Raw genomic sequence first — 25,049 nt, forward strand, 5'->3', positions numbered from 1 at the left:
ATGGGCTGAGCCAGGAGTTATTGTTGGGGGCCGGCGACAAGTCGTGCTCGTCTCGTCTCGCCTGGTCCCGCCGCGCCGCCACTCAGTCAAAGATCCTGGACTCGGTGACGGGCTGCTCCACCAGCCAGGTCAGCCTTGGACATCAGTGACTCTGCTTACTCTTCCCCCCCTCTCTCCCCCCCTCTCCCTCCCTCCTTTCCGCCTCTGCTGGCGCCGAAAGTGTTTCACTTCACGTTGCAGTTTGCTTCAAGATTGCAACTTTTTGCCAGCGGCTGCTCCGGTGCTGCCTCTGGAGTCAGTCCCAGTGCAAGAGACACTACCACCATCACCCCCCCTCAACCTCGCCAGTCCTGCACCGCCAGACACTCACTCTCCGGGGGAGGGGGGGCTTTTGCTCCCCTCCCCTCCCCTCCCCTCCTTGTTTTAAACTTGTTACAAAACAACAACCTCCAAAAGTTGCAGGTGTAAACTGGAAAAGTAAGGACATTTGGAGGCAGAAGCAGTTTACTAGTCACAGTTGGTGAGTTCCCAAAGGTAAATATTCCATCCAAAGATCTTATAGCGGATATTCCATCGGCGCAAGAAAAGGAAGCTGCTCGCAGGAACGGAAGTTGTTGATATTTCCTGGTGTTTCTCACAGTCTAATCGGGCTGATTTTCTGAGCAGTTTCGACTGACATTGATTGCCGCTCACGGCAATGTTTGAGAGAATGACTGGGCCGTGGGTAACGAGAGCTGTATTTCCCATGTGGCTGTGTTTACTGGCTGTGTGTCGATCTATCCCGACTCTGCACGACCGAGATAAACTGATGAGAGTGGAACAGTTCGAGTTCACGGGCGGCAATCTGCTGTCGACGGAGAAAGATATCAGAGTTAACGATATACTCATGAAAATAAAACGAGAGGAAGTTGCCGAGGGAATGGAAACTGGTAAATTCCCACCAGCCATGCACTTTTTCAGAGCCAAGCAACTGATTGAGCAGAGCAGAGTTTTTGACATCTTAAGGAATATGCCGAAAGGTAAGACGGTGGCTGTCTGCTTTATAAATGGAGAACTTGTACGCTGTTTGTCTGTGCGACGTGCCGGCGTTATTACAATCACCTAAACATCTTAGATCAAGATTGTACGACCACTTTCTGGTTATGAGCGTGATGGAGAGACTTTGAATGAAAGTTTATTGCAGGGTGAATTCTTTATCTAAACTGTCAGTATTATGTTTTGCAAATATAGGAGAATGAAACACAGCGCTCTTGTACATTACTATCCAAAGTGAGCTGTTTTATAACATTGGTCTAAGTAGATCGCAGGCATGTGACCCTCTGAGATGGTGGACAAAAATTGCTGGAGAAACTCAGTGGGTGAGGCAGCATCTATGGAGCGAAGGAAATAGGCAACGTTTCGTCCCGAAACGTTGCCTATTTCCTTCGCTCCATAGATGCTGCCTCACCCGCCGAGTTTGTCCAGCTTCTCTCGATACACGTGATAATAATAAACTTAAACCTGCAGGATATTGTTGGTCTGATGTTGCAGTTAACAATCGGTCACATGACCACACTGGGTGTGTGTGTTGAAAGTAACATAATTCTAGTATTTTAACGTTAAGTATTTTGTAACCACACAGACAGTAACTCTGATAGTCTCATTTGATTTGAAAATCTGGAACTAGTTGCCAGCTAAAGCTATCAATATGAATAGTATGTTGAATATGTCAAATATTTAAGAAAAGGGTAAACGAAATCCTTAGTTTTCTACAGATTGAAAAATATGGTGGTAACACGTCACACAATCATATTTGGGGCACAAGCATATTTCAGCCCATTGTTCAAGAAGGAACTGCAGATGCTGGAAAATCGAAGGTACACAAAAATGCTGGAGAAACTCAGGTGCAGCAGCATCTATGGAGCGAAGGAAATAGGCAACGTTTCGGGCCGAAACCCTTCTTCAGACTGATAGGGGGTGGCGGGGAGAAGGAAGGAGGAGGAGGAGCCCGAGGGCTGAGGAAGGGGAGGAGACAGCAAGGGCTAACAAAATTGGGCTGCACCCGCTGAGTTTCCCCAGCAATTTTGTGTACCTGGGAGAATTCTATGTTCTGATTTCATGAGACTATCAGAGTTACTGTCTGTGTGGTTACAAAATACTTAACGTTAAAATACTAGAATTAGAATAGCCTGATTTCAACCCAGTTTAAACACCTTAAAATAACAAAAGAACAGGAACTAAAAGTGTGAGCAGATATTCTTCACAATGGCTTTGATGAAACTCATCCAATAACTGGTATGAAAGGTTAACAAATGTAAAATAATCAGGAAACGGATTGCTAAGTTAAGAGAAATAAGGAGCCCGACAAAGATACTTCAATGGAAATCCTTCACAGTTCTTGATGCAGGGTCTGAAAGTTCTATCACAAACCAAATTAGATAGTCACTTAAAAAAAAAAAAAGCTGATGTTGAGTATTTTGTAAAGTATAATCCAACTACCTGAGGAAGTCGTGTAGTGATGGCAAGGAAATGGGATAATTTACTTCCATCATCCCTTCATGTGAGGTATTAGAATGTCGGCCCGTGAGTTTGGTTTTGATTGATTGAAAGAGACAGCAGGGAAAGTCAAGTCAAGAGATTTATTTATTGAAATCATATTCTATGTCGCTCTTCCAGGGAGATGCTAACTGCATTTCGTTGTCTCTGTACTGTACACTGACAATGACAATTAAAGTTGAATCTGAATCTGAATCTGAGAGTTTATTGTCATGTGTCCCAGATAGGACAAGGAAATTCTTGCTTGCTGCAGCACAACAGAATATTGTAAGCAAAAATACAGAACAGTTCAGTTCAATATACACATAAATAAACAGATAAAGTGCAATAGGCTGTTATAGTTCAGAGTTTGTTTGAAGTTGTGTTTAATAGTCTGATGGCTGTGGGGAAGAAGCTGTTCCTGAACCTGGATGTTGCAGATTTCAGGCTCCTGTACCTTCTAACTGAAGGTAGTGGGGAGATGAGTGTGTGGCCAGGATGGTGTGGGTCCTTGACGATACTGCCAGCCTTTTTGAGGCAGCTACTGTGATAGATCCCCTCGATGGAAGGGAGGTCAGAGCCGGTGATGGCCTGGGCAGTGTTTACTACTTTTTGCAGCCTTTTCCGCTCCTGGACGCTCAAGTTGCCGAACCAAGCCATGATGCAACCGGTCAGCATGCTCTCTACTGTGCACCTGTAGATGTTCGAGAGACTCCTCCTTGACATACGGACTCTCCGCAGTCTACTCAGGAAGTAGAGGCACTGATGTGCTTTCTTTATAATTGCATCAGTGTGCTGGGACCAGGAAAGATCTTCGGAAATGTGCACGCCCAGAACAGGCCCTTCAGCCCACCGAGTCCACGCCGGCCATTGATCACCCGGTCACACTAGTTCTATGTTATCCCACATTTGCATCCATTCCCTGCACATTGACGGAGGCCTGTTAACCTACAAACATGTAGGAAGGAACTGCAGGTGCTGGTCTATACCGAAGATAAATACAAAGTATTCAGTAGGTCAGGCAGCATCTCTGGAGAAAAAGCACAGGTAACGTTTCGGGTTGGAACCCCTCTTCTGCATTGTTGTCTGAAGAACGGTTCTGACATGAAACGTCACCTGTTCCTTTTCTCCGGAGATGCTGCCTGACATGCTGAGTTACTCCAGCACTTTGTGTCTATCTTTGTGTCTGGTGGCTCAGCACTCCCTCTCCCATTCCCAATCCGACCTTTCTGTCCTGGGCCTCCTCCATGTGGCCAGAGTGAGTCTCACCATAAATTGGAGGAGCAGCACCTCATATTTGGCTTGGGTAGTTTATACCCCAGCGGTATGAACATTGACTTCTCCAATTTCAGGTAGTCCTTGCTTTCTCCCTCCTTCCCCTCCCCTTCCCAGCTCTCCCACAGCCCAATGTCTCCGCCTCTTCCTTTCTTCTTCCCGCCCCCCCCATTCCCTCATCAGTCTGAAGAAGGGTCTCGACCCGAAACGTCACCCATTCCTTCGCTCCATAGATGCTGCCTCACCTGCTGAGTTTCTCCAGCAGTTTTGTCTATCTTCGATTGTTCCAGCGCCTGCAGTTCCTTCTTAAACATTGTGTCTATCGTCGGTAAGTTACAAACCGGATGATTTGAGGTGTGTTTGGGTTTATTTTCCAGGTGCGGCGTTACACCTGCACGACTACGCCTTGCTGAATGCGGAGTGGCTGGTGAAGAATGCAACATACCTGCCCAATTGCTACATTTGCTTCAGGGCTGCTGGAGGGACCAGATTTCATTTCTCTCTCCGAAGCCCACACAAAAAAACGGCCAATTGCTCGCAATGGGCCTTGCTCGAGAAGTATCGACGGCAACTTGAAAACATCACTGAATTTGATAACAGGTACATGATGATCAATTCTGAATTGAAGCTGATGAATTATTTTAACAATTCTCTCCAGGGTCCAGAGGAATGTTGGCACAAGGAACTGCGGATGCCCAGAAGCGGAGTAAAACACAAAGTGCTAGAGGATCTCAGCAGGTCAGGCAGCATCTGGAGAGGGAAAGGACAGAGAAGATTTCGGGGTGGGACCCTTCCACAGACTGAAAGATTCAATGGACGGTGTGGTCTCCACAAAAGAAGACCCAAGATGCTGGGGTAACTCAGCGGGTCAGGCAGCATCTCTGGAGAAAGAAGGCACACAGTTCTGGAATCCGAAAAAGGGTTCTGACCCAAAATGTCGCCCATCCATGCTCTCCTGAGATGCTGCCTGAACCGCTGAGTTACTCCGGCACTTTGTGTCTTTTTTGTAAATCAGCATGTGCAGTTCCTTGTGTCTGCGTTCTTCTGCCAGCTTTTCAGCAGTGCAGAAAGTTAGTGGCTTCAAATTCCTGGGCGGCAACATCTCACAAGACTTGTCCTGAGCCCCCCACTTGATGTAAACACGTAGACAACACACTAGCACCTCTACCTTCTTGGGAGTTAAAAGAGACTCTGCATGTCTCCGAATGCTCTAACAAACTTTTACATAAGTCGTATAACTGTCATATGAGGAAAGATTGAAAAGACTAGGCTTGTATTCACTCGAGTTTAGAAGGATGAGGGGGGGATCTTGTAGAAACATATAAAATTATAAAAGGACTGGACAAGCTAGATGCAGGAAAAATGTTCCCAATGTTGGGAGAGTCCAGAACCAGGGGCCACAGTCTTAGAATAAAGGGGAGGCCATTTAAGACCGAGGTGAGAAAAAACTTTTTCACCCAGAGAGTTGTGAACTTGTGGAATTCCCTGCCACAGAGGGCAGTGGAGGCCAAATCACTGGGTGGATTTAAGAAAGAGTTAGATAGAGCTCCAGGGGCTAGTGGAATCAAGGGATATGTGGAGAAGGCAGGCACACGTTATTGATTGGGGACGATCAGCCATGATCGCAATGAATGGCAGTGCTGGCTCGAAGGGCCGAATGGCCTCCTCCTGCACCAATTTTCGATGTTTCTACAAGTGCACTGTTTCTACAAGTGTACTGATTGGGTCACGGCTTGGTACAACGCACAAGTGGCTGCAGAGAGTGGTGGACTCGGTCAGGTCCATCATGGCACAGTCATCCCCACCATCAAAAAGCATCCACATGATGAGGCCGCCTCAAGAAGATGGCATCTACCATGAAGGATCCCCAACATCCGCCATCCCCTCTTCTCACTGCTACCATCGGGTGCAAGGTACAGAAGCCAGAGGCCACACAGCACTAGGTTCAGGAACAGCTACTCTGCAACAGCAGTCAGCTTGTTGAACAACTAAAGCCTGTACCTGCAATTTCATTGCATGTTTCATCAAATCCTTTTGCAAGCAGGACTGTAGACGTCCCACCAGTTCTACAACCTCAGATCTCTCCAGCCTGCCCCCATCCCTCCACCCTCTCACAATGCCAACTTTGCCCCTCCTCAACACCCGGTCGTTCAACAACAAAGCCCTTGCCCTCCATGAACTAATCCTTGACAACACTCTGGACTTCCTTCTGCTCACTGAGACCTGGCAACAACCCAATGTCTTCTTCTCCCTCAATCAAGCATCCCCACCTGGATTTAATTACATCTCCAAACCCCGCCCTCCCGCCATGGAGATGGCCTCGCTGTTATTTTCAACCAGAACTTTCCGATCACTGAACTCGCCCTCCCCCCAGTAGCCTCATTTGAATTCCTCGCCTTCAAAGCCCTTTCCTTCATGACAGTCATCCTCATTTACCGGCCATCTAAACCAAACCCCTCCTTCCTATCTGACTTCACTGAACTCCTCACACTTGCCTCATCTCTCTCCCCACGTCTGCTGCTACTTGGTGACTTAAATATTCATATGGACTCCCCCACCTGCAAGCTCGCATCTGAATTCGCCTTTTTACTGGACAACTTCTCTCTCACTCAGCACGTCACCTTTCCCACCCATGACAAAGGTCACATCCTTGACCTGGTCTGCTCCACAAATCAACCGGTACTCGACCTCCATCCATGCCTCTTCCACCTCTCTGATCATAAGCTTATACGGTTCACCATCCCTTCTCCGACACCTCGCCCCCGCTTCCTCCGAGAAATCACCTTCCGTAATCTAAAATCCATCGATCCCCACCATCTCTCTGACCTGTTCTCCACCACTCTCCCCCTGGACTCAACCCCCATCTCTCCTGATGATCTCACAAACCATCTCAACTCCACCTTGTCTACCTCCCTCAACACTCTGGCCCCCCTCAAAACAAGAACCGTAACTTTCAACACATCTTCACCCTGGTACACACCTGCACTTCGTAAGCTGAAACAGACTGGTCGCCGACTTGAACGACTCACAAATAAATCATCTCTCACAGTCCACCATGATGCTTACAAACTCCACCTCACTGCCTACAAAGATGCTCTCATTGCTGCAAAATCTGCCTACCTCTCCTCCATATTCACCGACCCCTGCCTAAACCACAGAACCCTCTTCTCCACAGTGGGCAACCTCCTCAAGCCTCGAGCCAACACTCTCCCTACCTCTACTCCGGATCTCAGCAACTCATTCCTCCACTTTTTCGCTGATAAAATCAGCACCATCTATCAATCTTTATCCCCTGTACCCGACTCCCCAGCATCTACTCCACCACCTACCAAGGCCCCTCCTTTCAACATCTCCACTGACCTCCTTACCCCTCCTCCACACTGCTTCCTCTCCCAGTTTGACCCCGTCACCCCTACTGAAATCTCCAAACTCATTAGCTCTTCCAAACCCACTACATGCTCCCTTGACCCTCTCCCCACTCCCCTGCTGAAGTCCTGCCTCCCCGTTCTCTGCCCCTACCTCACTAATCTCTTCAACTCCTCATTGTCCCAAGGAATTGTCCCCTCCGCTTTCAAAACTGCTGCTGTCACACCAATCTTAAAGAAACCTGGTCTTGATCCCTCCTCTCTCATTAACTACCGCCCAATCTCAAACCTCCCCTTTCTTTCAAAAACCCTGGAGCGTATCGTCGCGTCACAACTTCATTCCCACCTCCTTGCGTATAACCTACTTGAACCCCTCCAATCTGGATTTCGCCCCCTCCATAGCACAGAAACTGCTCTCCTCAAAGTCCTCAATGACCTCCTCACCTCTGCTGACACTGGTTCCCTCAACATCCTCATCCTCCTCGACCTGAGCGCAGCCTTCGATACAGTGAACCATAACATCCTGCTCACCAGACTCAAAGACCTTGGCATTGAAGGTTCTGCACTCAGCTGGCTCCGTTCCTACCTTTCCAACCGATCCCACTTCATCTCTCTCCATAACCACACCTCTGCTACAGCCACTGTCACTCAAGGCGTTCCCCAAGGCTCTGTTCTCGGTCCCCTCCTCTTCATCATCTACATCCTCCCCCTTGGTCATATACTCCGTCACTTCAAACTGGACTTCCATTGCTATGCTGATGACACCCAGATCTATCTCAGCACCAAGTCCCCCCACCACCCCCCTCTCTCCCATATCAACTCCTACCTGTCAGCCATCAAATCTTGAATGCAACTCAACTTCCTTAAATTAAACAGTAACAAAACCGAATTTCTCCTCATTGGCTCCAAATCAACACTTACCAAAATTAACAACCCCACTCTCACTATTGACGGCACCACTGTCTCCCCATCTCCTCAGGCCCGCAACCTTGACGTGATCTTTGACTCAACCCTCTCCCTTGAGCGTCACATCCGCCATGTTGACAAAACATCGTTTTTTTCACCTCCGCAACATTGCCAAAATCAGACCCTCTCTCACACCCCCCGCTGCTGAAAGACTCATCCTGCCTTCATCTCCTCCCGACTGGACTACTGTAACTCTCTTCTCCTTGGCATCAATTCCAGCAACATCAACCGACTCCAACTGGTCCAGAATGCAGCCGCCCGACTCATTACCCACACCAAATCCTGGCACCACATCACCCCAGTCCTCAAAGAACTTCACTGGCTTCCCATTTCCCACCGGATCATCTACAAAATCCTGGTCCTCACCTACAAAGCCCTCAACCACTTGGCCCCCCCTTATCTCACTGACCTCCTCTCCCCCTACCAACCCACACGGTCCCTCAGATCCATTTCAGCCGGTCTCCTCTCCATTCTGAAATCCAACCTCTGCACTTTTGGAGATAGAGCCTTCTCCAGGGCAGCTCCCAGGCTCTGGAACTCCCTCCCACAATTGATCCCTCACCATCTTCCAGTCCCGCCTCAAGACCCATCTCTTCACCTCTGCATACCCTTAGTCCCATGTCCCCCTCCCCTTTGCATCTCTGTCTTACTGCTTTATTCTGTTTTGTTCTTGACTCACCATGTAAAGCGACTTTGAGTCCTTGAAAAGCGCTATACAAATAAAATGTATTATTATTATTATTAGTTCTCCTCATGCTTACTGGTTTAAAAAGGTTACATATTGTTTCCAGGTGATTTCTATTTAAGAACCAAAATACCACAAAGTTATAGTAAAAGTGAATTTGATTTAGTTGTGATTATTAACCGTGAAATATTTAATTATTCATGGGGCAAATGCACTGAGATTAAAATGTCATATTAATGTAGAGAATTGATTTCCATACTGCTAATGCAAAAGAATAGTTCACATTAGAGCAAAAAGCACTTTGAGGTGGAATTTTTAGAAGTTTCTATCTATTATAAATTTATAATCTGAAGCTTTTAATGGATGAATGTATGATGGGATGAATCTTCACGGCTCAGAGGAACAGTTCCTAGTGCCACTGAGAGGCTTACTCTCAGCTGGGACAAAAGAGAGCAATTGCTCACACTTCCCAAAGAAGAAAAGTAGGCAACAGGCATCCCAATGGTTACCACCCAATGTGTGGCACGGTGGCGCAGCCTTACAGAGCCAGAGACCCGGGTTTGATCCTGACTATGGGTGCTGTCTGTACAGAGTTTGTATGTTCTCCCTGTGACTGCGTGGGTTTTCACCGAATGGTCTGGTTATCTCCCACACTCTGAAGACGTACAGGTTACTGTAAATTATCCCTAGTGTGCTAGTGTATGGGCCGGACTCGGTGGGCCGAAGGGCCTGTTTCCACAGTGTATCTCTAAAGTCTAAGTTCTCTTACCTGTCGTTGGTGGATAGCAGCATAGAGTGGGGATTGGCCAAAGTATAAAGTAATGTCTGTCCTCTGTAGAACGTTATCTCGTTGTATGTTGTTGCCTTCAGGAGAGCAGGAGTAAAATGCAAGCTGGCGGAGAATGGGGAAAAGGACTTCTATATTTGACCAAAGTTCAATTGGATTTTAATCAAATGTTACCATGTGCTGCTTTGAGGTGATGATTGGGGGGGAATCAAAGGAGTACATTTTCAAAGTTAAGAGAACATTATGCTAGGCAAGGCATTTGTGTATGTATTTAAATCAAAATAGGAAAAAAAGCTTCACTTTAATGTTCTTTCTACCTGGGAACAATCAAAGGGAGATGAGCAGCTGTAGACGTTACCTGCATTTTAACGTCAGGCAGGGAATGATCTCTTTGAAGTGGGCTAGTATTGTAATGATGTTAGGTAGAGCCAGTCTCCCATGGAGGGACAACCCCTGTTGTATGCGTCTGCTATGGCCACTTTGAACAGAATATCAAGGTTTGACGAATCAAAGAAAATAGAATAAACCTACATCATTGGAAATGCTCGCCCCGAGGGCTTAAACCAGTAAAAGCAGAGAGTGTATATGTCCCAAATGGAGCTCTAACTTACACTACACACTCTAGCTGTTCAGTTTATTGTCATGTGTACCACGGTACAGTGAAAATCTTTTGTGTTGCGTGCCGTCCAGTCAGCGGAAAGACTTTTACAATTGATTACAATTGAGCATCCACAGTGTACAGATGCAGGATAAAGGGAATAATGTTTAGTGGAAGGTAAAGTCCAATTGAAGATACTCTTGAGTTGGCCCATCTGCGCAGTGTAATTGGTCTCAAAGACGCATCAAGAGTCAACAGTCTTTCATTGTCATGTACCGGCAGCGAACAATGACATTCTTACTTGCTGCAGTTTAACAGACCCGTAAATGCAGAAATAAAAATATAACGATCACAATGTATATAAATTATTCAATACTAGTCCAGACGATATAAGTTCAAGCGGTGAAGGGGGAAAGATTTAATAGGAATCTGCGGGGTAACTTCTTCACACAAAGGGTGGTGGGTGTATGGAACAAGCTGCCAGAGGAGGTAGTTGAGGCTGGGACTGTCCCAATGTTTAAGAAACAGTTAGATGCGTACATGGATAGGACAGGTTTGGAGGGATATGGGCCAAACGCAGGCAAGTGGGACTAGTGTAGCTGGGACGTGTTGGTCGGTGTAGGCAAGTTGGGCTGAAGGGCTTATTTCCATACTATATCACTCTATTATCTATGACTAGGCAACCAAAATAATGCAAAAGAGGCAGGTACAATAATGACATTTAAAAGATATTTGGATCGGCGCCTGGATAGGAACGGTTTAGAGGGATATGAGCAAAATGCAGCAAATGGGACTACTGTAGATGGGGCATCTGAAGAAGGGTTTTGATCCGAAACATCACCCATTCCTTCTCTCCAGAGATGCTGTCTGCCCCGCTGAGTTACTCCAGCTTTTTTGTGTCTATCTTCGATTTAAACCAGCATCTGCAGTCCTTTCCTGAGCAATTGTAAGATCCTGACTCATTGAAACACTACCGATTTCCTCGGTGTTAGGAGTTTAAACAAGTAATTCTAATTTTAAATGGGTGCATGTGATCCAAAGGATATGGATTATGCACCGGAAGGTAAGAGTTGGTCTTGGCATCATGTTTGGCACAGACATTGTGGGCCGAAGGGCCTGTTCACGCACTGTATTGTTCTATGTACTCCATGGAAATTAAACAACAGCATGAAGAGTTAGGAACAATGTACGTGTAAAGATGGAAACAAGATTCTTATTTGATGAATATGACTATTTTCTCCTGCAGTCTGTACAGAAACCTGACACTGGTAACTGAAAACCCAGAGGAAGCATACCCGTCGCAAAATGTGATTTGGGGAAGATTTGAAGACTCATTTAAAGCTGCTTCCGATCTCATTTCCTACGCCCCAGTGTTTAAGACCTACTTTTATGAGGCTTTGAGGGAGTTCCTTCGTGACAATGTACTCTACATAGAGTTTCGTGCCTTGCTGCTCCCGGTATGTATCAAATGCTTCATTACCATGTTTTGCAGTATTGCAGATCACATTTTATGGACTCCTTTGAATCTCTGCCTTGTCACAATGATCTTGGCTGCTGCAAATGGACTCTCCAGAAAGTCGGTCCCTAGATTGTTCATTGCAGAAGCTCCAAAAAGTTATTTTATAGCTAGATCATGCACTTGCATTAATAATATGTTATAGTCTGATTTATAATTCTTTTGTGTTATCCCATAAATTTTAAATGTGCCATTTCCAAGAACTGGGGCTAGAGATGTAATAACGTTCAAAGCTGTTTTCTTAACTTGCGTGTAATTGAAAAAGGGCAGTAACTATTTCTGGAGTAACTCAGCGGGACAGGCAGCATTTCTGGAGAATATTTCGGGTGACGTTTCGGGTCGAGACCATTCTTCGGACTAAGTGACGACCCAAAATGTCACCCATTCCTTCTCTTCATAGATGCTGCCTAACCCTCTGAGTAACTCCAGTATTTTGTGACTATCTTCGGTGTAAACCAGCATCTGCAGTTCCTACCTACACAGTAAGCATATTTGGGGCATTTCATGTCACTAAGAATGGGAGCGGGCATCCTCGCATGTTTGAGGCCTTTCAGCATCGGTCATAAGCAGGTGGACAGTGTCACACCTGGCCCCATCTTTCTCGTTCCTCGTCTGTTTCCACCTATCACCCACCAGTTTCTGTCACCCAACCCCACCCCTCCCAATCACCCCCCAGACTCCATCTGCCCATCACCCTCCACCCCTTCCAGACACACCAATTGCCTACCGGCTTCTGTCTGACCCTTGCCCTTTAATGCTCCTCTATCAAGTCAAGTCACTTTTATTTCTATAGCACATTTAAAAACCAACTCTCATTGGCCTTTACATTGGTGGAGGTACTAACGTTATACAACAGTGGTTCATGGATTAAGTACATACATAAATACATACATACATACATATAGCCCTCCCTCAGAGGACGTCAAGAAAGGCTTGGGAGTAAAGTTGAGTTTTAAGTCTCGACTTAAAGGAGTCGATGGAGGGGGCAGTTCTGATGGGAAGAGGGATGCTGTTCCATGAATATGGAAGTGTGCAGCACAGGAACAGGCCTTTCAGTCCGCAATGTCTGTGCCCAACACAATGTCCATCAAAGAAAAGATGCAAAGTGCTGGAGTAATTCAGCGGGTCAGGCAGCATCTGTGGAGAACCTACCCACGTTCTCCAGAGATGCTGCCTGAACTGTTGAGTTACTTTAGCACTTTGTGTATTTTTTTTATAAACTAGCATCTGCAGTTCCTCATATCCCATGGTGCTGGCTATAGTCCTCCTCCATTCTCTCCTGAAGCAGGGTCTCGATCTGAAACATTGACAGCTCCTTTCCCCACCACAGATGCTGAGTACCTCCAGCAGTTTCGTGTTTGCTCCACAATCCATTGTGTCACCAAGACCATGTATTAGTATATCTGCAATAACGTCCCTATATCCCACCTTTACCACCGTCTAATCTCGCTTCCATCTCGGGGGACATTTATCAAACATGATACTGCAGTACAGCATCTACCAATCACCTCATATACACCCACTTGTTTAAAGTTCAGCTTTCGAATGCTACATTGAATTGATCCTTACTGGGCAATTGTGAAGTAGGGTGCCCACCTAAAACTTCACCTGTCCATGGTCTCCAGAGATGTTGCCTGACCCGTTGAGTTACTCCAGCATTTTGTGTTCCTTTACTAGACAATTGTCCATTACCTTCACCAATGTATTGCCCCTTATTACAGTGGACCTTAATTCCTTCCTTTCAGATACTGGTCCAATTGGTCCTGACCCACCCCTCTGCCCTTGCAGTGATTCCACACCTTTATGGCGGGACCTCTCGTTGTCTGTGGATCAGCCCACCTCAAATTCCATCATTCATCCACCTCAGAATTGCTCCATCGTTCCTCTGATTCCACATTTTTAAAAACTATAATTTCACTTGATCGCCTCCCTTATAATCTGTTGCAGCAGGTCAATGTTCATTCATTCATTCATTCATTCATTCATTCATTCATTCATTCATTCATTGTGCTATATCATTAATAGGATGATGAGGGGTGATCTTGTAGATGTGCATAAAATCACCAGAGGAATAGATCGAGTAGATGCACAAGTCTCTTGCCCAGAGTAGGGGAATCGAGAACCAGAGGACATAGGTTTAAGGTGAGAGGAGGGAGAAGATTTAATAAGAATCTGAGGGGTAGCTTTTTCACGCAAAGGGTGGTGGGTGTGGGTGAGAGGTGTATGGAAGGAGCTGCTGGAAAAGGTAGTTGAGGCTGGGAATATCGCAAAGTTTAAGAAGCATTTCAACATGGTCTCCTTCGACATTTGGAACAGGTTGAGGGAGATGGGCCAAACGCAGGTAGGTGGGACTAGTGTAGCTGGGACATGTTGGCTGGTGTGGGCAAGTTGGGCCGAAGGGCTTGTTTCAATGCTGTAAGATTTTATAGAGCATTCTTAATTTCACACCAATCTAACTTGGACCTGATTCTTGCTTAGTGGTTTAAGTGCATTTATTTGTGCTGGCGTTGGGGAAGACTATCATAATGTACACATTTTGCATCCGAGCCTGTGGGCAATGGCCACTTTGCCAGCACCTAGTGTATCACTATAGCCCTTGTCTAGCTATTGTGCTGGATTATTGATCTGTCACACACTGATAGCAACTCAAAAGAAACCGTACAAATTAGTTTCAGTTCTAATAGCTCCTCCTGGGTGTTACATCGTTGGGTTTCAGGGCTAATTAAGATGTTGTAATTCAGACATGAAAAAGGTATCAGATGAGTTATCCACATTTCACAAATGATGGCAGGTGTCAGATTCATTGATGTGTTATGTTCCAGTTATTTAATGTCTGGTATGCACGAGTGCAGAATATTATAACTTTGGGAAACCCTTGACTGAGAGCTTGCTCGATGCCATGGATGGGTGAATGAACCAAACCTCTTGTTGCAAAAATAGTTTCATATGTCTTTGCAGACACAAGGAACTGGGTCCTGACTCGAAACGTCACCTACCCATGATCTCCACAGATGCTGCCTGACCCGCTGAGTTACTCCAGCACTCTGTGAAACGTCACCTATCCATGTTCTCCACAGATGCTGCCTGACCCGCTGAGTTATGGTGCAGCAGCATCTATGGAGCTAAGGAAATAGGCAAAGTTTCGGGCCGAAATCCTTCTGGAAATAGGCAACGTTTCGGGCCGAAACCCTTACGGGTTTCAGCCCAAAACGTTGCCTATTTCCTTAGCTCCATAGATGCTGCCTGATCCGCTGAGTTACTCCAGCACTCTGTGAAACGTCACCTATCCATGTTCTCCACAGATGCTGCCTGACCCACTGAGTTACTCCAGCACTCTGTGAAACGTCACCTATCCATGTTCTCCACAGATGCTGCCTGACCCGCTGAGTTGCCCTTCAGATAGCCCTTGCTTTCTCTCTCCATCCCCTTCCCAGTTCTCCCACTAGTCTTACTGTCTCCGACTACATTCTATCTTGTCCCGCCCCCTCCCCTGACATCAGTCTGAAGAAGGGTCTCAACCCGAAACGTCGCCCACTCCTTCTCTCCAGAGATGCTGGCTCACCCGCTGAGTTACTCCAGCATTTTGTGTCTACATTACAAGGTAATTGGATTGTGAATGTAACAAATCATTAACTGGCACTTGTTATATGTTGTAGGTGTATGAACTCAATGGGACTCTGCATGACAAGGAATGGTCCATTCTGGCCTACCAGGAGGTTACCACACAATTCCGACGTGATAATCCTGACTTTATGGGAGCCAAAGTCATATTTTCAGTACCGAGGTAGGATTTGATGGCACAATATAGTACAATATCGCACTGGTTCAAGTGGCAATTCTGATCTACTCCATTGCTTCTCCACTGAGCCCTGACCCAAATCTTGGGAAGGGAGGGATTGGAAATGATCGGATTAATTGGCATATCGTGCGGCAAATAGTATGTGCCGTTAGAACTATATCAAAGGGTGATGACTCCAGAAGATAGTTCTGATGCTGGCCCCAATTCTGATTGTTCATTTTTCCCACGACAGGCTACTTTTGTCCTCTGCCTTTTGTCAGTGACATCTCTTCTGTGTTTCTTTTTAGGAAAATAAACAATTCTGAAATGAAAACTGCAGTGTACGAGGCCATGAAATTGCACACAAAATTCCCAGAGACCGTAGTGGGGTTTGACATGGTATGTTCTTATTATGTTCGTTATTCCCATCTAAACAAGGAGCCAGAAGGAACTGTAACCAGGGTGTTTGCTGTATAACCAGTCAGATAGCTCGCTCGCTCATGAGAAGCAAGTAGATACAATTCAATATTGTTGCAGGGCAGCGTGAAGTCATGTCAAAGTGAAATAGATTGCGACCAATACTGGTGAGTTTGTATATATATATATATCTGCAGTGAAAGGCCCTTCACCCACTTTGAACACAGAGAAAGCAAAACGAAATGTAAAGTAAGAGAAAAACTGTAAAAGATCTGTTCACTCTGTTGTTTTGAAGTTTGGTGGCAATTAAGGCAGCAATCAATAAATTGAGACTGGCAGGTAGATAAAATAGCTGGAGAAACTCAGCGGGTGAGGCAGCATCTGAAACATCACCTATTCCTTCGCTCCATAGATGCTGCCTCACCCGCTGAGTTTCTCCAGCATTTTTATCTACCTTCGATTTTTATTTTCCAGCATCTGCAGTTCCTTCTTAAACAATTGAGACTGGCAGGTAGGTTTGATTTGTTTATCTAAATTGTGCCTTGATAACTTTTAATGCTAATTGATGGACCTTTCTGCTCTGTTCATTAATCAGGATGAAGCTGCCTCCCGCCCTCGGCAACTGCCCCACTTATATATTGCCGACACTTGTTATCTCTTCCAGATGTCGGGAAATGCAAATCAATGTTGCAAATCAAACTTAATGAAGCATAATACAATCCCTTGCATCCTCCTGCATCATAATCCTCTCACATACATTATAATGAATCCTTAACTTTATGCATTTTAAATCAGATATGTCATGAGGTACGACCAGCAATTAACACAGCTTATTAATTCTCAGTTTTGAATTTGATTGGATCCAACTTGGATTGTCAATTTCCCCCTTCTCTCAAAGTTGGCAGCACTTGTAAAATCCCATTTTATTAATTTTGGCAGCTTAATTCTTCATGTGCTGTCACGCAGCTTGTTCCATGTGAATGAAGATGTCAAAAAACTGCAGGTAAAATATAAACAAAACGCTGGACACACTCAACAGGTCAGGCAGCAAGTTTCTATAGGAAGAGGCACAGAATTAAGGTTTCAGATTGAAGACCTTTCATTCCATGTGAAGGAGGTTAGTTGAATAGTTTAAAGGGGCTGTCCCACAGCGGCGACCTAATTGGCGAGATTAGAAGAGTTTGCTCTCGACATACTCGCAGCATGGTCGACACGAGGTCCCATGAGGTCTTTGGAACTCTCCTTCGTGCTCGAGAGTAGTCCCCGCTTACTCGAGGCCTCAGCTAGGTCGCGGCGTATTTTTCAACGTGCCGGAAAATGCCAGCGAGTAAAAAAGTCGCCATGGAAAAAATCTATATTATTTTACTCATAGGTTTAGTCGTAGTAGGTCGGCATGTTAGTAGTAGGTAATCAAGGGTAGTCGAAGGTAGTCAGAGATAGTCTTCATCATAGTTGTATGGAGGTCGTCTTCACTTTCCACTATTCGGTATCCAATTGTCCCGAAGCTAGTCGTAGTTAGTCTTCAACATAGTCTTCTTTCTTTCTTGTGGCGTTGATTACAGGGCGGACCACCAAGGGTTTCGGCCCGAAGTGTTGCCTATTTCCTTCAGGGTTTCGGCCCGAAACGTTGCCTATTTCCTTCGCTCCATAGATGCTGCTGCACCTGCTGAGTTTCTCCAGCACTTTTGTCTACCGTCGTCATTCCTCCAATATCTTGATTGATTTTGAAGTTGGGCCACAGCGATGGTTGGATTGCTCCCATATGATAGCAATGACACTTGAATGAGGTTTGCACTCTGGATAGGAGTATTGTCAATAATTACATCTTTGGACACTTTCTTCCTTGGTCACTCATGATGCCTTGAATGTTTAAGAAGAAACTGCAGATGCTGGAAAATCGGAGGTAGACAAAAATGTTGGAGAAACTCAGCGGGTGCAGCAGCATCTATGGAGCGAAGGAAATAGGTGACGATTCTGGTCGAGACCCTTCTTCAGACTGATCAATCTGAAGAAGTGTCTCAACCCGAAACGTCGCCTATTTCCTTCGCTCCACAGATGCTGCCTCACCAGCTGAGTTTCTCCAGCATTTTAGTCTCCCATGATGCATTGAAGATCATTAACTACTCTTGGTGCTGCTTGAAATGTTGTTGGGTATTTTGAAAAGTATATAACATCGTGTTTGTTACACACTTTGTTTGAACCTCTTCCAGGTTGGCCAAGAAGACGCTGGCCACCCACTGTGGTATTTCAAGAACGAGCTGTTAATTCCAACAGAAGCAGGGGTCAGCCTGCCTTTCTTCTTTCACGCTGGGGAGACTGGTAAGATGGAATGGAATATGTTATTGTCACATGTGGCAAGGCACTGTTAAATTCTTTGCTTCAGACAATGTATTGGGAACAAAGCCGAGCCCTGCAAAGGGTAGTGGCAGGTCGGCACCATCTCAAACCACCCACCGACAGCCCAGTCTACCACCGAATGCAAGAAGACTGCTTTCTGAATGGCTGTTCACTGCGTGCCGATGAGGATGGCTCTTCTGTAGACATAAATGCTGGTGAAACTCAGCGCGTAGGCAGCATCTATGGAGCGAAAGAATAGGTGACGTCACCTATTCCTTCGAAGAAGCTCGACCCGAAACGTCACCTATTCCTTTGCTCCATAGATGCTGCCTCACTCGCTGAGTTTCACCAGCATTTTTGTCTACCTTCGATTTTCCCAGCATCTGCAGTTTTCTTAAACATGGCTCTTCTGTAAGTGTTTTTACTAGCAACTAACAAAAACTTCATCCACTTCATCGGTAGATTTGAATGAGGTTTGGCCTTCAGTGGTGCAGCTTGTAGAGACATTGCCTCATAGCACCAGAGACCCGGCTTCGATGCTGACCTCGGGTGCTGTCTGTTTGGAATATGCACATTTTCACTGTGCCCGGGTGTTCTGGATTCCTCCCACATCCCAAAGACAAAAGGTGCAGGAGTAGGCCATTCGGCCCCTCGAGCCAGCACCGCCATTCAATATGATCATGGCTGATCATCCACAATCAGTACCCCGTTCCTGCCTTCTCCCCATATCCCCTGACTCCGCTATCTTTAAGAGCCCTATCTAACTCTCTCTTGAAAGCATCCAGAGAACCAGCCACTGCCTTCTGAGGCAGAGAATTCCACAGGTTTACAACCCTCTGTGTGGCTTTGGAGATTAATTGCCCCTCTGTAAATTGCCACCCAGTGAGTAGGGAGTGGTGAGAAAGTAGGATACCGTAGAACTAGTGTGAACCGGTAATGGGTGGTCAGCGTGGACCCGTTGGGCCGAAGGGCCTGTTTCTATGCTGTATCCCAAGTCTAAAGCAAAGAGGAATGATGGTACATTGTGCCATCCTGTGACCTCTGTATATGTAAATGATGAAGCACCGAGCTTGTTGTGTGCAAAGTCTTGAATTCTTTCCCCGACAGACTTTGAAGGTACAAGTGTAGATGAAAATGTCTTGGATGCCTTGCTGCTGAACACAAGTCGAATAGGCCACGGCTACAGCATAAACAAGCACCCGACTGCAAGACGGATTTCCAGAGAGTTCAATGTGCCCTTGGAGGTCTGCCCAATATCAAACCAGGTACGCAAGTTGCATGGATCAAAGTGAACGCAAGGTCGAGAAGGGTCTCCACCCGAAACGCCACCCATTCCTTCTCTCCAGAGATGCTGCCTGTTCCGCTGAGTTACTCCAGCTCTTTGTGTCTATTCTCAATGGTAGAAATGAGTCTTGTGTTGCTGGTGTTGAAGAGGCAGTATGATATTGGCTGCCAGTTATTTACCATTCTGGTATTTGATTCTGTTAAAGTGACTCATTCAGAGCTACCTCCTAAAGTCAATTTTCTACAACGCCATCCCTGCTATCTTTTGAAAAGACAATAGACAATAGGTGCAGGAGTAGGCCATTCGGCCCTTCGAGCCAGCACTGCCATCCAATGTGATCATGGCTGATCATCCCCAATCAGTACCCCGTTCCTGCCTTCTCCCCATATCCCCAGACTCCGTTATTTTTAAGATCCCTTAAGTCTAATAATTTTTAAAAGCAAATGTATTGATATATAATTTTAATTCTTCTCTGGTGAGTACACACTGGTACCTAGTATTCTTACGGTGTTGCTTTTAAAGATCACTTTTTGCTTTCCCTTGTTTTATTTCCAGCTCGGTTGAGGCATGAGCTTCCCCTCAGGTTGGTATTAAATCTTTTCACTCTTACTGTGAGCTTGTATCTTCCTGTTCTTCACTCCCCTACTCTGGGTGAAAGACTTTATGCATTTGTGACTTCATCCTCTCTATTGCCCTCATGATTTTATACACCTCTACAAGATCAACCCCCAGCCTCTGAGCTCCAAGGAACAAAGCTCCTAGCCCACCCAACCTCTCCCAATAGCTCGGGCCCTCGAGTCCTGACAACATCCTCATAAATCTTCTCTGCATACCTTCACTGTGACCTCCTTCCTAAAACAGGTGGTCAGTCCCTCAATGGCCACTTTGCATTGAAGATGAATGCATGCACTGGCATCTTCCACTCCTCAGAACTGGAGTGGAAGCAAGTCAATCTTGCTCCTGAGGGTAGACACACAAAGCTGGAGTAACTCAGCAGGACAGGCAGCATCTCTGGATAAAATACAAGAACTTAACATCTCTGGATAAGATACTAGAACTACTTACAAGAAGCTGAGTTACTCTAGCTTTTTGTGTCTATGTTCGGTTTAGACCAGCACCTGTAGTTCCTTCCTACATATTTTCCTTGCTCTTGAGGGACTGCATTATAAGAAGAATCCCCAGCAATGACAGGTCTAATAATTTTGGCGCCTAAAGTGAAAAAATCGTATCTGACAATTGAATCCGTTTTGCAACAGCAACCATTTTTCTCGACACAAATGATCTGCATGGTACGATTTTCACCCAAATAAACGGTAGAACTTGTAGTTCATCCAGTGAGCGTTTTTTTGACATGGACATGTTTATGTGATTTTGGGGTGGTGTTTAGCAGTACAAAATGGTGCTGATGTGGTTTGAAGGTTTTTTAACGGTTTTTAAAAGCATGTTGGAAACTGAATGAGGAAGAAAGAATTAAAAGTGGATCCTGAAACTGAACCAACAAAGAGTGACACATAGTTAGCCGAGAGTTAGCGAATATGGAGCTTTTTAACCATAGGAGAATAATGGCGTGCAGGGAAATAGAGGAAGCAAAGAGAAATGGAAACACACATAATTTGCATTCAGTAGCAAAGGGAGTTGAACATGAAATGGAAACACAAGTAACTGCAGGTGCTGGTTTACATAAGTAAGTAAGTAGGTTTATTGGCCAAGTATTCACATACAAAGAATTTGCCTTGGTGCTCCGCCCACAAGTAACAACATGACATACAGTGACAGTTACGAATGACTCAGAAAACACTAAACATTAATAATAATAAAACATTCATGATAAAACACCATTGATCAAGCATGTGAACCAACAAAATACCAGATGAAAGGGAGGCTACAGATTTTTGGCTGTTGAGTAGAGCAACTACTCGTGGATAAAAACTGTTTTTATGTCTGGCTGTGGCAGCTTTGACAGTCCGGAGTCGCCTTCCAGAGGGAAGTGATTCAACGAGTTTGTGTCCGGGGTGAGAGGGGTCAGAGATGATCTTGCCCGCTCGCTTCCTGGCCCTTGCAGTGTACAGTTCATCAATGGAGGGAAGGTTGCAGACAATAACCTTCTCAGCTGATCGGACGATTCGCTGCAGCCTCCAATATCCGATATCAACAATCACAAGGCACAGAGTGCTGGAGTAATTCAGCCGGTCAGGCAGCATCTCTGGAGAACATGCGTAGGTGACGTTTCGGGTTGGGTCACTTCTTGCTGCCTGACCCGCTGAGCTAGTCCAACCACTTTATGTCTTGTTTTAACATTAAAGAATTAGCCTTAATAGAAAGATTCTAGACTAAGGGAAGAGATATAACATTAAATGCATCAACAAAGTTCATGACTTTGGCCCGACATTTACTACCTTTGTTTAAAACTTTTAACCTGCTTTTGCCATGGTCATGGTGGGCACAAAATACTGGAGTAACTCGGCAGCATCTCTGGAGAGAAGGAATGGGCGACGTTTCGGGTCAAGACCCTTCTTCAGACTGATGAATGGTCATTCGCTCTGCAAAGTTGGTGCAATGATCAGGGGCAAATCTCATTGCAGAACAAAATACCCAGCAGGTCATGAGCAGATAGAGCATGTGACGGGTTAAATGTTTTGATATGAATATGCTTCAAAATGGGGGAAGAGTACGGTCGTTTCTAACCAGCTGTAAAAATGCTATCCATTAATTACATTTAGTTGATCTGTGTGTGCAGTGTGTAAATGAAACTGAGTTACATCAAGTTCTATTCCATTATAAAAGGCAGCACCCACAATGGTACATACAGTGGGTAATGGTTCTGCCTGATGTGTCACTGGGGTGGAACCAGCGGGGAATAGAGTTTCACTTCCCCACCAATGATGATTAGATCATCGCAGCTTAGGCAGGGCTAAGATGCAGCAAAACAAAGAAAGGTGAAGCAGTCTTTATGTGTATTGATGGCACTTCAGCCATTTGTGTACACAGAACTGGCTCCTGGTTCTGGGGAAGCTGGCTAGAGTCGTCTACTGCAGAAAACAACGTTTAAAAGACACTTGGATGGGAAAGACACGTGGACAGGAAAGGTTTCGAGAGATATGGGCCAAATGCGGACATGAGAGCTTAAATACGGCATCTTGGATAACATGGACTGGTTGGGCCGAAGGGCCTTGTTTCTGTGCTGTGTGACTATTACTGCTAAAATGAATTTGTGCCTGGCCTCAGATTCTTTACAGTACATTTACATTATAGATCTTTATACACAATCAGTAATTACTGATTGTGTATAATCTGAACTGTGGTATTAGCTAAAGTAGATGGTGATCCTCCCAAGATAAAATGCTTGTGGACTATTAACAGTAAATCTGATTGCCCACAGCCCATGCCTAGACGAGTGTTTCATTCAGTGCAGCGCTGATGTGCCTTTCTCCTGGTTCCTTCATTGTAGGTGCTGATGCTGGTGACTGACCTCCGCAACCACCCAGCAGCAGGCCTGATGGCAGACGGTCACCCCATGGTCATCAGTGCCGATGATCCAGCGATGTTTGGCGCTCGTGGTTTATCGTACGACTTCTACGAGGCTTTTATGGGAATAGGAGGCTTGAAGGCGGAACTGACTACACTGAAGCAGTTGGCTCTGAGCTCCATCAAGTGAATAAGCTTTACTTTCTTTTTAAAGGAACTCGCTTTGGTCAGTTATCAGAAATAGTTTGTGTGCTATAGACTCCTTTCTAATGCTCATCCTTGGCCCAAGCTAAACACCATGACGTCTTGACCCCAGTCTGTTGTTGCCAATGTGTGCACATCACTCACACATCCCAGTGCCTCAAACTATCCGTAGGCTGTGACTTCATAGAGTGAATGTAGCTTACAGCTTTAATTTAGTTTAGTTTAGAGATACAGCGCGGAGACAGGCCATTCGGCCCACCGGGTCCGTGCCGACCAGCGATCACCGCACATTAACACTATCCTACACCCACTAGGGACAATTTTTACATTTATACCAAGCCAATTAACCATCAAACCTGTGCGTCTTTGGAGTGTGGGAGGAAACCGAAGATCTCGGAGGAAACCCACGCAGGTCACGGGGACAACGTACAAACTCAGTACAGACAGCGCCCGTAGTCAGGATCAAACCCGGGTCTCCGGCGCTGCATTTGCTGTAAGGCGGCAACTCTAGCGCTGCGCCACCGTGACAGCTTCTGTGTTAATAAAGTATAATTCATGTCACTTGGTGGATTGGGTGGTAAACAAAGCCTTTGGTACATTGCCGTCAGCGGTGAAGATATTGACTATAGGAAGGAGACACGAGGAAAAGCAAATGTTGGAATGCTGCATAGAACACAAAATGCTGGAGTGACTCAGCGGGTCAGGCAGCATCTCTAGAGGACATGGATAGGCGATATTTTCTGGTCGGAAACCTTCTTCAGAGTCACGAGTATAGAAGTTGGGATGTTGTGTTGCAGTTGTCCAAGACTTTGGTGAGCACGCATTTGGAGTATTGTGTTCAGTTTTGGTCACCCTGCTATAGGGAAGATGTAATTTAGCTGGAAAGAGTGCAGACAATATTTACGAGGATTTTTCCAGGACTCGAGGCTGCACTAGTTGGGCAACAAGACTAATAGATGACGTTGTCCCACCAGTTCAACTTCCCCTTCTAAGATGTTACAGAAAGACTTTGTTTAGTTTTGACTACCATTGACTTTGTTGAAGTACAGACCACTAACTGACTGCTTGCTTTTTCCTAGGTACAGTGCTATGTCTGTGGAGATGAAGGAGGAGAGCATCAAGCTCTGGCTGAGAAAGTGGGATGAGTTTTTGGACAAAGTTCTCAACATGTCCATGTGGGACGAGCTGTGAGAAGATCAAGTTACTGGCCCCTTGACCTCTGTGTTTTTTTGTGAAATATTCTGATCTCAGGAAGATTGTGACTGTTTTTAATTAATATTAAAAGGGGCGATTCCAGCAATCTCTTTGCCCTCTTGTACACCATTGTGGCTTCCTGTGACATTTACGACACTAGCTTGTAGTCATTAAGTTATTGCTTTTAGGAACTTCTTTAGAAAGTCTTTCTGGTACAACGGTGCTTTCTGGGGGACACAAATATTTCCACGTGCTGCTCACTACATCACATTTATCACTTTATCACTTTTCAGTTATTTCCTCTTCCTCTTGTACTTTACACACTCTAATCTTCCATTCCACAAAGCACTGTGTAGGAAGGAACTGCAGATCCTGGTTGAAACCGAAGATAGATCACAAATTGCTGGAGTAACTCAGCGGGACAGGCAGCATCTCTAGAGAGAAGGAATGGATGATGTTTTGGGTCAAGACTCTTCTTCAGACTGATCTTAAGTCTGAAGAAGGGTCTCAACCAGAAATGTCACCTATTCCTTTGCTCCATAGATGCTGCTTCACCCGCAGAGTTTCTCCAGCATTTTTGTCTACCTTTAAGTCTGAAGAAGGGTCTCAACCCCAAACGCCACCCAGTCCTTCTGTCCAGAGATGCTGCCGGTCCTGCTGAGT

General features: G+C 45.5%; 1 protein-coding gene across 3 annotated transcripts; it reads left to right on the top strand.

The window, feature by feature from the left end:
* Window position 1: 1 nt before the first annotated feature.
* On the top strand, window positions 2-24,510 carry ada2 (adenosine deaminase 2). Of its 3 annotated transcripts, XM_033037448.1 has the most exons (10): window positions 2-550; window positions 667-1,019; window positions 4,167-4,389; window positions 11,437-11,647; window positions 15,363-15,490; window positions 15,793-15,883; window positions 18,112-18,220; window positions 19,346-19,503; window positions 22,972-23,174; window positions 24,272-24,494. In XM_033037448.1, the coding sequence occupies exons 2-10, from the start codon at window positions 698-700 to the stop codon at window positions 24,381-24,383; spliced, it is 1,557 nt and encodes a 518-aa protein (XP_032893339.1). In that variant the 5' UTR covers window positions 2-550; window positions 667-697; the 3' UTR covers window positions 24,384-24,494. The 3 variants fall into 3 exon arrangements, with proteins under 3 accessions (XP_032893339.1, XP_032893338.1, XP_032893340.1); XM_033037447.1 differs by lacking the exon at window positions 2-550 and having other exon boundaries at window positions 572-1,019; XM_033037449.1 differs by lacking the exons at window positions 2-550; window positions 22,972-23,174 and having other exon boundaries at window positions 572-1,019; window positions 24,272-24,510.
* Window positions 24,511-25,049: the final 539 nt, after the last annotated feature.

The sequence above is a fragment of the Amblyraja radiata genome, chromosome 19 (genome assembly GCF_010909765.2).
Source record: "Amblyraja radiata isolate CabotCenter1 chromosome 19, sAmbRad1.1.pri, whole genome shotgun sequence".
Classification (NCBI taxonomy): domain Eukaryota; kingdom Metazoa; phylum Chordata; class Chondrichthyes; order Rajiformes; family Rajidae; genus Amblyraja; species Amblyraja radiata.